The 14,491-nt window shown below is 30.6% G+C and overlaps 1 protein-coding gene across 4 annotated transcripts; it reads right to left on the bottom strand.

Annotated features, from left to right (window-relative positions):
- Positions 1-7,967: 7,967 nt before the first annotated feature.
- LOC116424345 (syntaxin-6) lies at positions 7,968-14,349 on the bottom strand. Of its 4 annotated transcripts, none has more exons than XM_031970632.1 (7): positions 14,039-14,349; positions 12,867-13,060; positions 12,528-12,622; positions 12,303-12,362; positions 11,336-11,568; positions 11,148-11,242; positions 7,968-8,186 (listed from the first exon to the last, which is right to left on the bottom strand). In XM_031970632.1, the coding sequence occupies exons 1-7, from the start codon at positions 14,071-14,073 to the stop codon at positions 8,110-8,112; spliced, it is 789 nt and encodes a 262-aa protein (XP_031826492.1). In that variant the 5' UTR covers positions 14,074-14,349; the 3' UTR covers positions 7,968-8,109. The 4 variants fall into 4 exon arrangements, with proteins under 4 accessions (XP_031826492.1, XP_031826491.1, XP_031826490.1 ...); XM_031970631.2 differs by lacking the exon at positions 14,039-14,349 and adding an exon at positions 13,300-13,521; XM_031970630.1 differs by lacking the exon at positions 7,968-8,186 and having other exon boundaries at positions 9,023-11,242.
- Between the last annotated feature and the right edge of the window lie 142 nt (positions 14,350-14,491).

Below are 14,491 nucleotides of genomic sequence, written 5' to 3'. Positions count from 1 at the left end.
GAGAGAGAGAACGAACAACCACGAAAAAATCGAAAGATTAACGAAAAGGACGGAAGAAAGTGCGAATGCGAAAGCAGGGACGCAAGAAACCGGAAGCGTGCAAGAAAACGGACGAAGCTATAATCTCCGAGATTTTGTAGTTTCTATCCGATCGCTTGGGTGCCTCGATATCTGCCCGATTGATCTAATTCCTTCCCCTGTGTTTCTTCTTTCGATAATTCAAGAAAAAGGAAAGACGAATGAGAAACTAGTTTGATAATTCTATGAAACACGAGGAGCGAGTCGCCGGAGAAGGAGAAACGCGAATCGATCGGTGAAAGTGATCTTCCTTCTAAGTTTAGTGAAAAATAAAAGAGAGCGGAGATACTTAAAAAAGAAAAGGACGGGCAGGTTACGGTACGCCCCTTACTTACGATTAGCCGTGCGCCATGAAAAACCGTTTTTTGTAATATGTGAATAAAATTCATGGTCGACGAGAACGTATACAAATTATCAGCTCAATTACCATTGATCGTTCCAGAATATGCCGATTGGACGTCGTAGAACACTCCCAACACCTCAACCCCCTTGATGAAGTTGTAACGAGCAACGCGCGCACGCATGCATTATCGCTCAAAAATTTAGGAGCATTTATACGAAACGTAATTTATGAGAAAAAGTAAAGTAAGAGATAATGAGAATCAGGAATCGTTGATATTTTACTTTAATAAGTGGAAGTGTTGTGTGTTTACCTTTTTTTGTTGTATTTAATTATAGGACTCTGATACGATGACTCTTCATTAGATAATTAGATTATCTAAAGTAAAAATTTTGGTAACCTCATACCTTGTAGTATCCAGTGAAACTCGAAATGAAGGTTTCAAATTCAGTTTAATAAATATATATGTATATTGTATATGTATATATATATATATATATATTGTAGATATTTTTGCAATCTAAACGAGATGTTGTCAATTTGTTATGAATATTCAATGGTTGTTTAATACTCATCTAATAAATTGATGAACAAAAAATTTTAGTAAGTTGTGAAACGATCGTAAGGCAAGGGGTAAAGAACGAGAAAAATTATTTTGATAAAAGGGATGTAAAATAGACTGTAACAAAAACTTCAAGTATATGCAGTTTACTGGTTCCAATTTTATTATTCTTCTATAGTTGTATACACATGTATTAATCAGAAATATAAAAAGTGCAAGTTCTCTTCTTGCCAAACAAGCGATAGCGAACTTTTGAGCGGTAATGTGGGCGTAGATATTCTCGTTTTCTTGTAACTGTATATACGCGATTTAAATCAGAAAGTCCCATCGATGAAATCAGATTTTAGGTTATCTTAATACTCGAAATGCCAGACAAACGTGCATTTAATGCGACATATTACTTGATCGAGATCGAAGAACGCCAATGTAAAAAAAGACGATCAAGAACGAAATGCTTAGACAGTTGCAATTTCTTTATTGAATTTTGGTTTTGTTCCTTCTTCCTTTTACCTTCTAATTAAATTCATTACGATACCGAACAGACAAACATTTTGATCGAAGTATCTCCATCGACCTATTCTCATGATACTTTCTTCGAAAGATAGATTGTCTTTTTGCAATTCATTCTTTATATTGCGCTCTTAGGGACGTTAATTGAAAACAAGAAGATTATAGATAGAAGAATGTACAGGTGATTTAATATGTAATGTACATAACATCTAAATACATATGCCGACGAAATAGCGAACTTCAAGACTTTCTGTGGATAAATTGGTTCTCAATTGATATGGTGGAAAGAAATCGTCCTGTCTGGCAAATTTCTTTAATCTTTGATGTTTCTACTATTATAAAACAGAAATTTAATGATTTTATTATTTTACGAATGTTCCTTCTAGATTCAAACTTTATGGAGGAAATATACAGAAAGAGAAATTTAATGTGTACATACTTCCACTGCTATAGGATTGAATACATTAGGAACAATTTTAAATATAATTAAATTTGTTACTTTAGCATATTCATTATACAACTTACAATTAGTTCGGCTTAGATTTCTTTTAACTGTGTGTTAACTATATATTTTAACACTATACCCATGTCGGTCCTAAGACCTCTATTTAATTTTCTTATGGTCCACTTAAAATGAAACCAAATGTATATTTAAAATTGTAATTAAAAAATTAGCTTGTATCACAGTTGATTTATATTCTACGAAACATGTCAGCAGGACGTTACACCTTGCCAATTGAGGTCTGATTTCGATTTGCGTGAATTTGTCGTACGTCGTGTTTCACTGTCGTCCACTGCAGCTATACCTTTCCGTTTCTTTCTCGCGATCAGCGAGCACGATACAAGAGGAATGGATCCATTGTAAATAAAACCGGATAGAAAGTGACTGAAAAGGAATTAACTAAAAGAATAGTACGATAGTGAGTGAGGGGAAGACAGAACGGGAGAGATTGCGCGAATGGAAGTGAATAACCGAAACAAAAGTGTGCGAAAGCGTGTGAGTAGGTACATATTTAAGTTATTTTAATGAATCCGCTAAGTCAGAATTTGAGAATTGCTCGCGTCGACTGCCGAGAAAAGGACGTAATAACGGAACGGTAGCGTGTCCATGCGCTCGTGTCGTTTAGTTAACAAAATATTCAAAAGAAAACCTGGGATTCGAGAGAACAAAATGGGAAGGACAAGGCAAACAACGGACGAGAAAAGAAATTAATGAAGTAAATAAAGACAAAGGCTCTCCTAGTTAACTTGCTCATTGAAATAATATTCTAAATAAACGTTCGTAATACGGAACAGAAGTCTAGATACGCATCAATATAATGAGAAGTAATTTTACGTACAAATAAGTAAGGGATCTTCGCGCACGTGGTCGCGGTCGCGCGCGCGCACGTGTAAACCAGCCATTTTGTGCGGGACTCAGGAACTCGCACTACCGATGATCCATATCGACCCGAAGACGCGACAATGGTGCTTGATATTAAACCGTCGCGAAGTCGAGCAACAAGAATTTTATCGACATTTCGAAGCGACAGATATTGTTACCAGAAAGAAATAGAATGGAAATTAAAACAAATGATCCTCCTTCATCCTACTATCCCCTTTATCTTTTTAGAGATTCGTAATAATTTTAGGCATCGGAGAAAATTCGTGCAAATTTCGTATTCATAGTGAGTGTTGTTTAAAATCTTGCTTCGTTCACTCTGTTCGTTCGAAATTTTTATTGTTATTATATGGTGCACTTTTTAATATTTCTCTCAGTCAGCGATCAGCGATGAAGTAATAATTTACAGAACATTAAAAATATTAAATTCGAATTGAAATAATGTAAAAAGAATTTATTTCAGTGTAAATTATTTTAAGCTCAACTGCGTAGAAAGAGTAATTTATAAATGAAAATTGTAAGAATATTGTATAATACTATATAAATCGTTTAATGATACAATTACTATTTGATTAACTTTACAAATACTGCAAAATAGTTTACTTCCATTTACGATAGAAAAATTGCACGAATTTTTTCCAATAGACTAATAAAATATAGTGGGACCTCTTATTTAGATGGAGAACAGGTAAGGCGGATAATTAAAATTTCACTGCAAAAAAAGGTACATTCCGTTACAAATAAAATTTCAATAGAGTAAATGAATATACAGTTTCAGTATATATTCTTGTTACGTACAATGAGTGAAAATATACTTATTAGACTTTTACCTCACATCCTGACCTATAACAAGAGTAAAATATTCGCGAAACGTTAAGATAACAGAATGTTAACGTTTTGACCAATTCCACATATTGGACGGACTATTCTTTTTCACTATTAAAAGTGAAAAAAAATGTATAAATAGACGGATTTTAAGGCATTCTTCGAATTTAAGTCAACGTACGCCAAACGAAATTGAAATTCATTTAGGATGACTAAAAATTATTTTGGTATCCTGTACAGTGTCCATAATTACGGAAACAATAACGAGTATATTATAAATACTTACTCTTGTTTCATTCAATACGAAATAGGTAATGCTGATGCATTCTAACAACTGAAAGAAATAGTACTTTGTTGCTTAACTTATCAGTAGTAGTTTTAAACAGACATTTTAAAAATATCCAATATCTAATACACGGGTAAGTAATAAACAACACAATTAAAAGCCACTTAATAGAGGTCCTATCGAACTATAAAATAAAATTCGTTTTTTAATCTAATTTCGTATTATACCATCATTTTATTCCGAAATTTAAAAAATCAGATATAATTTTGTGTGCATTACCGTAATCGCTTTCGTAAGTATATGAACGAAATTGACAAATGACTCGATGGCGTGCGTGTGCCTGTCCGGCCACGTTCAGAAAGGAACACGATTTTTATATATTTAAGGTCTGTATAACATATAGTCTGTGAGCAATTACAAACTTATAAATTAAAAAGCAAATGTTCATTATCATCCTTAGTAACAACTATGAATATACATTGTTATATAAACAAGTATTAAAAAAATTGTTGCATCGTGTCGTAGCATAATCAATTCACTTATATAAATGAAAACTATTGTTACATGACACGACATTATCATGTAAAAGTTTTTATTGTATGACTAAAATTATGTTCTGGACAAAACACATGTACATTGTAAATAATAAATCTCGTCTTTTTCTTCGTGCATGGAACACGTTACCAAGCAGAAAGCATCATCCCATAGTGTGCAACTTAATTCAACACCTTTTTGTAATTATTCAATTAATATAATTATTTCATTTAGATAGATTAAAAGCAAGATGAAATACAGCCCGAACTGATTACTAATTACACTGTGGAACAAATTTTGACCTATGTTATTTTTTGCAATAACCACTATGTGATTCTTATAGAGTTCCTTGCCCTAAATACGAATCCGAAAACCAAATTGCTGGGTCAGGTCCAATTTTCGAAAAAACTGGGGTTTTGTAAAACAGAAGTGCATACAAAGTATCGCGCATCTACCCTTTTTTAAACTTTAATCATCGTTTACAAAGATTTAATCATATGAAAAATTCAAAATTTTTATAGCTACGTGATCGGCAAGTCTCCTTTATTTTTTGCGACAAATTTTAACTGCCTCTCATTTTTAGTTTTCACGTAACACTTGGTTTTCTGAAAAATTCGACCGTTTTTACAAAACCCCAGTTTTTTCGAAAACTGGACGTGATCCAGCAACTTGGTTTTCGGATGCGTATTTAGGGTAAGGAACTCTATAAGAATTACATAGTGGCTATTGCAAAAACTAACATAAGTCAAAATTTGTTCCACAATGTTATCTTTTACAGTACAACATGATTTTTAAGTGAAATGTAAAGTTTTATGCCAATACACTGATACATACAATGAAAATTTGTCATTGAAAAAAAAACAGAAAATAATACAAATATAATGATATTAAAAAAGTCCAAATTTACATTTGAACCTTTCCCCGACAAAAGTGAAAAATACAGAACGTATGCGGGGATTTTGAAGTAGGCTAAATGAGTACACACGCGAAAGTTGTATGAATCAAATTGAATTTTTACACGAGAATACAATAAACATATTTGAACGCGCAAGGACAAATCTCGGTCGTTTTAAGATTGAGAATTGAAAAGCGCGGAGACTCAGATTGGACCCGGTATAGCAATAGAAACGAAGAATTGAAGTGACCGATGGAGGATATGGTAGATCAGATATCGACGACACCGGCAAGAGACAAGACAAACTGGATATCGAATATAGATTTTTATCACACAGCCGGGGGGTTACGTGACCCCCTTGCCATTCCTATGTCACGTACAACGTTATCAACGAAGTACAAGTAAATACAAATAAATAAATTAAACAATGTTCTTTTTCATTTTCTTATCGCAATATTAAATTTTTCTAGTTTTATCGAATTACTACATTTTTTCTTATAAAATTCTTTTCGGTCATATAATTAATGTATTAAACATAATAAAATGTACATATATGTTCAAAATTTCTACGCAACCTATACTTAAATGCATAGACATGTTACACGTGTCCTGCGTACATGTCCAAGCCATGTCTGTTAATGTAAATGAAATGAATACACAAATGAAAAGAAAGGAAAATAAAAATAGTAAATTATTTTGCATACGTAATAAAAATATATATTATAAAATTGATATCTTTTCATTCTACTAAACTGCCCTTCTGAAAATATTAAATACAATATATTTCGCATACGTATGAACTATACACTCTTACTGAATCTCGGAGAAGCTTTATTAATGAGTTAAAAGTTTTTTAATGATTTATTTAACTTCATTATCCGATTTATAGCGTGTTTGGACTTGTTTTTACGCGAAAAATTGGTCCCATCGATTCGTGAATATTGCGAATTTGTATTGTAAATGATAAAAGAATATTTTTCAATTAGAAAATCGCAGTTAACTCTGCGTTACAGAGTTCTTCTTGATATTGACCAACAGTCGTTGTCTGACGAAAAGCAACATTAGTTTTGGTAACATTTATTCCTCTTTCATTTCAGTATAGTATATAAGCTTTCCAAAACAATTAATAATTCTTACCGTTCTGTGCATACCATGTAATGCATATAGCGGTAAGAATTATCGGTATCCGAAAATCTGCGCTTTTAACTAGTGGCGACCTTCGTGGCAAAACGCTCAAACTGGTGGACACATGTTACCGATCTTTTCAGAAATTTATACCGTCTGAAGAGACTGAACATCGGCAATTTTTTACAGAAAATGTGATCTATTAATTTTTCATGCTAGTGTATAATTATTATTGAAATCTATATCACGACCTATATTACTTTCTTACTACATAAAAATGTATTGCTGCATTAATTTCATTACGAACTACACTTTTGGACTTGTTTCTTGAGCAGAACCTTAAAGAAACTGATTATACTTTTCTCAGAATTTTAATGTTATTATTTTAAAACGAAATAGATATAATAAGAATTTATGTATCATTATAATGTTCAGAAGTAATGTTCAAACTGAAACTATCATTTTCTTAAAAAATTCACTTTTTTCTGATCAATATAATGGAAGAACAAACTATATATAATTAATATCTTTTGAAATAAAAACTATTGTTGAAAATACTAAATGTCGTGACGGTAGTTAGTTTGATATAGTTGTATACAAAACTATGTAAAACTATTTGAAACTGTATGAAACTGTGTTATGTCGCGTAACATTTGCCAGCGACGTAAGATCACCGTTGGGAGATTCATTATTAAAACGCGCACTAGACTCTTCAGTCAATTCCTTTTCATCTTTTTACACTCGGCTTCTAAGGCTTAATGTAACAATCACGAGACGAGGAGGAAAAGGCTATTAAAGGTTTTCTAAATTTCTGCCCTTCTTGCAGCGACAGACAGTTGCTCATAGTTCTGTATCGTGATTTTTCGTTTATAACTTTCGGGAGAATTGATTACGGTTTCTTGCAAACTTATTTAACACATGCTGAAGATTTCAGTCGCCGCATGAGTCCGCTTTTACTTGGCGACTCCTGATCGCCAGGAACGCGGTCACATACGCAACAGTTTCACCCTAAAGGAGAGTATTCCTCCACCACTGAGTCGTGGAGGTGTCTCTACGATGGCCTACCCCTTCAGGGTGAAAACCTATCAAAATACGTAAAACTTCAAACTCGAAGGAAAGACGCTCTTCAAAAAAACTTATAAATCAAATGGTGCACAAAAATCGTCAAATAATGATTTATCTCGCCACAATCACTGGTAGGCTACTACAATTCTAATTCGCTGCAAACCTTTGCGGGCCATAATTTTGCCGCTCTTCGCGGGCCTTACCCGCCGTTAACACGTGGAGGAACAAAACTTAATCATAGATAATCATCTTCACCACTTTAAAAAGTTATGAGGAAAGTTGAAGTTTGAACAAACAATATCACTGCTTTAAATAACTTTTTAATTACCTTAGAGGAGGGAAATTTATGAAAAACCCCGTCAAAAATATAATAATTGTAAATATTTATTGTAATCCATCATAAAATACCGCTATCAATAATTTGTTATTAAATCAGAATTTAACACATTCATCTAAATGCTATAAAGAAGAACCAATAATTCTTAGGGGAGCTAAGACATAAAACGGTTTACTTAATTATAAACAAAATAATTAGAAACACCAATATAGCTGTCAACACTCCAATGGCTACCCATTGCCTCCGATCTAAAACAAACGGAAAGTAACATCACATGCGTCACTTATAAAAAAAGTCGTTAGAATCACATGATTTTATTGGCGTTCATTGAACGACGATAAAATTGAATCAGCGAATTGAATATCGTATTCGAAAAAATCAGTGCTTATATATTTGGCCCTTCTTCAAACGATGAACATTGTACATTAATTTTAACATGCACTCCTTTAACAAACATTTTGTAACAACTTTATAAACTCTGTATTGACACTTTGCACTCAATGTTTTATAAATCGAATGTTATCGAATAAAAATAATTTACGTATAAACAAACATTATTCTTTTGATTTCCATTTAAACGGAAAATTTAGAGTGCAAAGAATCAATATTTTAAATAATTTTAATATATCAAATGATTATTCGTACATTAAATGAACACGAATCACAAAAGCTTAAAAAACAATAACTGTCATGTACATTAATGGTCGTTAAACTGCAGACATATGCGCATAAAAATTATTTTCATACAAACAGATATAAGCTAAAATTTAAAAAAATAACAAATTTATAAACGCGCATTCACAAACATATTCTAAGTGGAAAAGATTATATTCTATGATTGAGAGGTCTTCTATCACAAACTAGCATAAATTAAATACAAAAAATACAATTGAAATAAAATACTTGATAAATTATTCTTTAATTAAAATTAAATAATATTATGCAAGTTAATTTCTCTCAAGCACAGAATTTAATATAACAAGATCTTATATATATAAACTTACTACTGTAACTATAATTGTTATTTAAACAGCTTTCTGGATTAGGAATTTGTGGTACTTTATAGTAACATGTACAGTATAAATAAAGTCGTAAATTTTATTCATCAGTATCTGTTTTCACAATTGGTCATTTATGAGAAATAATAAAGTATATCTTTTCCTTTTAAGTTTTAATTACATACTAGAATAAACAATTTCTGTTCTGGTATGAATTCACAACAACATTATATTAATAACACTCTTCTAACATTGGAATAAACGTTTCATTACCTAAGTTTCATTGTTTCTTTTTCTAATTCTGAACTGTAATCTTTCTATAGTGGAACCTCAAATTATTTGCGGTCGTTAAATATCATAGCATTCGTGAACAATCTTCTACTATGTGAACAATCGTTCGCATTGACAAACAATCGATCAGCAGCAGCTATCATACGTACAAATAAGTGTTTTTACATGTTTTTCCTCCCGTGTTTTTAAACATTTTCTTTTTCCAAACAATATAGTTTCATTTACATTCAATGCACACATAATCTGACTGGTAATTTCGCAATACCATGTGTATTCCACAATACTGTGTACTAATCTATTTTTATCTACATATCAATTAATATGGTAATATCACATGTTGTGTACATTGGAAGTAGAAGTATCAGAGATTTCAAATCATCTTCAAAATGGTTTTCTATTGCACTATGCATATATGTCTAGAGGTGTACATTAAAATTTTCCCAAGCACAAGTGACTTGTGCTACTTTTCCTAGTTTTTGACACTTGCCTTACAATATTTGGCATATAATTTTTTAATCCATATGTAAATGATGTACTTAAATATAATCTGTTATTTACCTACAGATTTTTTGATATACAATGTTTCAACATGTTTTTATTAATACTATCATTGAATGGCAATATATTACACCTATTAGTGCCTATTTTACTACATACATAATTAGTATTTTAACTATACTTGAATAGGTGTAGTTGAAGCTAATAATTAACTTTGCTCTGACTATATCTGGTCCATTTTTATCCTACATTTCTTACATTTACCATGTTAAAATAAACAGATTTTTGTAAATGATCAACTTTTTCCATAGGTTCCAACAATCATTTACATACAAAATTAGTCATTATTTTTTCTTCTTTGTATTATAATGAAAGCATAAATAGATATAATGCTTTCATAACTTGTACTGTCTAAATGAATGTAACGTTAACGAATAAATTGAGAGAATATATATGAAAAACGAGAATTGAAATATAAATTTCCAAACTTGATAGATTTATTGAAATTACTGCAAAATATTGTAGTTCAAATATTTAAAGAAAAACTATAGCAGAGGAATATTTTAATAGTCAGGTAATGATTACTACTAAATATTTGTACTAACTTTTACTTTTATTTTATGGTCATAACATACTTTTACTATACCATTAACATTCTCTTGAAAATTCAATTACTTAAGTTTTTTTGTTAATTAGTTAGACACATGTGAAAATATTTCAAACAATATACGAGTATTATTAAATTAGTAAAATAGAAGTATTTCTTCAGAAGAAATACATAGAAAGCTAGTGTAGTAAATATTATAAAAAATTTATTTTAATATTTATTGATTAAATAAAATAATCATTTTAAATCTCTTCTTGAAATTTTATTTCAAATTTAATGAGACTTCTACCCTCCAATAACTTACTCTTTGGTTTTGTCATGTATCAATTAAATTAATAAATAAAGAGTTAAAGTGCAATAGTGCTAAATATTAAAATCAATTAGTTTGTAAAGTGTGAAGAAAAGAAGAATTATCCATTGGTGAAACTAATATGCAATGTTATTTCAAAGATAAAATGAATGACCAATAGCAGATTTCTTTAGAAGTCCCATAATTTTTCAGTAAATGTAAAATTATTGATATCACGCTAGATGAAAATTAAATATAATAAGGCATAATTAATAATATAAATATGTTTAAATGAATTTAGACAAAAAAAATAACAGAGTAACGAAATGCAAAAATAATATTTCTATTTTATACATTGTACTGAATAATTATGGTGAATCTTTGATAGTACTTTTTTAATCTCCAGAACATAAAAAACAGTTAGTTATTGTACTTGATAAGGATGATAGAGAAGAAGGTTTAGAGGCAAGATCAGAAACACTAGATGTTGCAGTAGTAGGAGCAGGAATGTAATTATTATAGTTACCATTACTCATATGAAGAACTTTGGCCATTTTTTTCATTGTTGCATCCAACTTAGAATCTGTCACCTCTAACTCATTACCAAATTCATCTAGCATACTGAAACATAAAAAGAAATTTTTAATTAAATATAGTTTTACTTGTAAAATAATTTGATTATATTCAGTTAACATTATTATTTATCCTACTTACACTGCTTGTTCATCTAATTCAGTATTGATTTGCCTAGATACTGTTTTAAGTGTTCCAATACTTTCTCCAATCATGTCTAATTGTTCGTCTTGTTGTCTTATCATCTCATTTTGCTGTTGCAATGTATCTCCCAAAAACTGCCTATTAGGACTATCAATTTCATTTTCCAATTTACTATATTTAGTTGTACCATGGTTGACAGGAACACGGGCAGGACTATTGTCCAAAAGCGGCTGTGACATAAACAATAAAATTATATAGCCTTTAAAAAATGATTACTTAACATGGCGACTAAAAAATGTTATTAAACCAAAATTATTTTACTAACAAACCGATAAATGTATTTATATTTTATGTATTATCACTACATAAAAGAAATGATTCTTTGTGAACTGGCTTTATATGATTAATAATAAGAAGTATTGATTTACCGTGTAAACCATTTCTTTCTCCAGTGGACTTTTTATAATATATTTCTGTTATATTCCATCTAACCGCGTATTTATTCGTAAAACTATAAAAGCAAAACGTACCGTAAATAAAAAAAAATAAACCTAGCTCTTAATCACTTTTAACAACACTGCTACGACTAAATGTTCAGAACTGATTAGCATTACATATCGGCAATTTGACAGCTTTGTACAGATGTCGCGACAGTGCACAACTTTATTTTGCGAGCGAAATTTGAATACGCGAATCACAAATGATTCGCATAACAGTTACATGCTTGTTTTTAAATTAATTAGACGTATTAGAAACTTCCGTGGCATTAATTACGGGTAATTATACCTTTACACTTACTTCTTTAGTAGTATTTAGTGACAATGAACAACTAACGCAAGTTAATTTCTGAACTTACTCGTGTATTTAAAAAGAAATAAGTAAAATGTAAAATAATATTTTCATGCATTTCTATAGTTAAAAACTATAAATATAATAATTTATATAACATGGAATTATTACGAACCTGCCTTGCTGTACTGTCACGATCCCGACCTCTACTTAAATTCATTTTATCCTTCATGATCTACAACAAATTATTTGTTAAATGAATTATATATTATTTTATTCTTAAATAACACTTGGATAGCTTTATAAAAAAAAAATCGAAATTACACATAATTCGCGAAAAAAAAATATATATAAGTGGAGTAAAATTATATATTATTAATACTATATATATTTGTATTACCTTCACTTCTTCTCGCGCTTGTTCAATAAAACTTCGTTGAACTGTTAACTCCTTATTATCTATCTTAAACTTTGTTGGGTTTTTTTCTACGATACGTATAAATAAATATATATGTAAGTTAAGAATAATATAGAACACATAGAGTATAATTTGAAATACGCGCCAAAACCGATCGGGAAATAATTTCAACTCAACGTCCTACCGTTATATCTAACTTATTTTTGAAGAAATGAAAGTATAAAAGTATTAAATGGTAATTCCGCTGAGCTAAACAATTGTAATACCAACAACACAAGTTACGATGCGCTATGTATCGGAGGCATACATATTAAAGGATATAGATTGTATCTTCCAGATCATCGAGATCCCATTCAATCGAACGTAGAGCTTTCCGTAATTCTGTAGTAGTCCACTCTAATTCGTCACGTGAGATGGGGATTCCTCCACTCGTTGGACTCGTGACAATAACATCTTGCAATTCTGTCCAGCGTCCATATAAACCGCGATTTTTATTTAGCGCTTTACAGACTTCGCTAAAATAGGAAAAATAAAATTGAAAATAATATATAGTAAAAACAATAGTTATTTGATAAAAACAACGTATTATTTCTTTTTTAAAATGAATTACTCCATAATTAATGTCATGTCTTTAATAAATTTCTGTTAGTAACATATGCTCTTATAAATACGAACTTTATATAAATCCTATAAACATCTTATGCAAGTATTATGTAATCACAGAAATATTTTATTAAATATGAGATAATGTTACTTTTTTAATAGAACTTCTTTCTTCTTAAACTGAATAACATTATTTTCATTATGTACACAATAATAACCATCCATGGTAACCTGGCAGTAGTTGTTGAATGCGTCGTCGCGACTCGATAAATTATCGTGTTTTGATTTTTAAAAATATCGATTGATCATTCGCTATCACTTTATACGAGAAATATTCATGTCAGATAAGTAAAAAATGGCGAATTATATAAATAAAAATATATCTACAAATAAAATTAATACATTGGTATTACTATGTTATACACTGAAATATATAGTTAACACTTTTATGAAATATTGAATAATACTTTAAATTAATAAAATTGAAAAAGTAACACTAAGTCTTGCGAAAAGGTTTATCGATATTTCTGATAAAAAAAGTGAATAAAATAAGTGAACAAATGTATGAAAAAAAAGATAAGATTTGAAATATCTACAATTGAGGCGTATTATGATAAGATTTAAATTTTTTTCAAAACATGTACCAATAATTATTGTATAAGCCTAAATGTAGTTGAAAACCTTTAAAAGTAAGGTTTCTTTGTAATTCAGCTCACAACTGTTCTTAAGAGATCGATGTGTATGTACAACAATATCACAAGAGATAACAAAAGTTCGAATTTGACAATCGTATGAATTTCTCAATATTGATACAGTCGTATTATAAACAACTTGTGCAATTGCTGAAATAGTGTTTGAAATTATTGTGGCAGGAGAAAATTTTTACTTACTCCTTGACGACAAAGAACGGATTCTCCAGCGTCATTCCTTCTTTTAATTTAAAGAGGTGGCCTTTCTCGCCGCCTCACGGCAACCACAGAAATACGTATGAACGATTTGTCGATCATCGGTAGAAATTCCGAGCGATCTTAATAGAAGCACCGATACTCACGGGAATGATGACAATAATCGAATTGACACTTGCTCGCGCTTCAAAGTGTTATGCTACCACGACGTCGTGGTGTATTGTGACGTCTGCTTCGACTCTTCCTGCAGACGACTATTTATTCGATTTTAATGTTCGTGCGCAAACACGCCTCTCTAAGAGCCACTATGATATTGATTTCGCGACGATAGACTTAAAGCGTAGTTCACAGTCACTCAACAGTGAACAGATTAATAAGCGGAACGTTAATAAAATGTAAATTACAAACACTAAGATATTATCTTTAATTCTATTTTAT

Source organism: Nomia melanderi, chromosome 7, assembly GCF_051020985.1.
Source record: "Nomia melanderi isolate GNS246 chromosome 7, iyNomMela1, whole genome shotgun sequence".
In the NCBI taxonomy this organism is placed as follows: domain Eukaryota; kingdom Metazoa; phylum Arthropoda; class Insecta; order Hymenoptera; family Halictidae; genus Nomia; species Nomia melanderi.
The sequence above is the reverse complement of the archived record's forward strand: the minus strand, read 5'-3'. Positions and strand labels throughout refer to the sequence as shown.

Coding starts and splice junctions, on each gene's coding strand:
- LOC116424345 (XM_031970628.2), bottom strand. CDS start 13,373: ATGGATGGTTATTATTGTGTACATAATGAAAATAATGTTATTCAGTTT. Junction 12,623..12,866: donor TGATCTGGAAGATACAATCT/ATATCCTTTAAT, acceptor ATTTATTTATAC/GTATCGTAGAAAAAAACCCA. Junction 12,363..12,527: donor AAGCGCGAGAAGAAGTGAAG/GTAATACAAATA, acceptor AATTTGTTGTAG/ATCATGAAGGATAAAATGAA.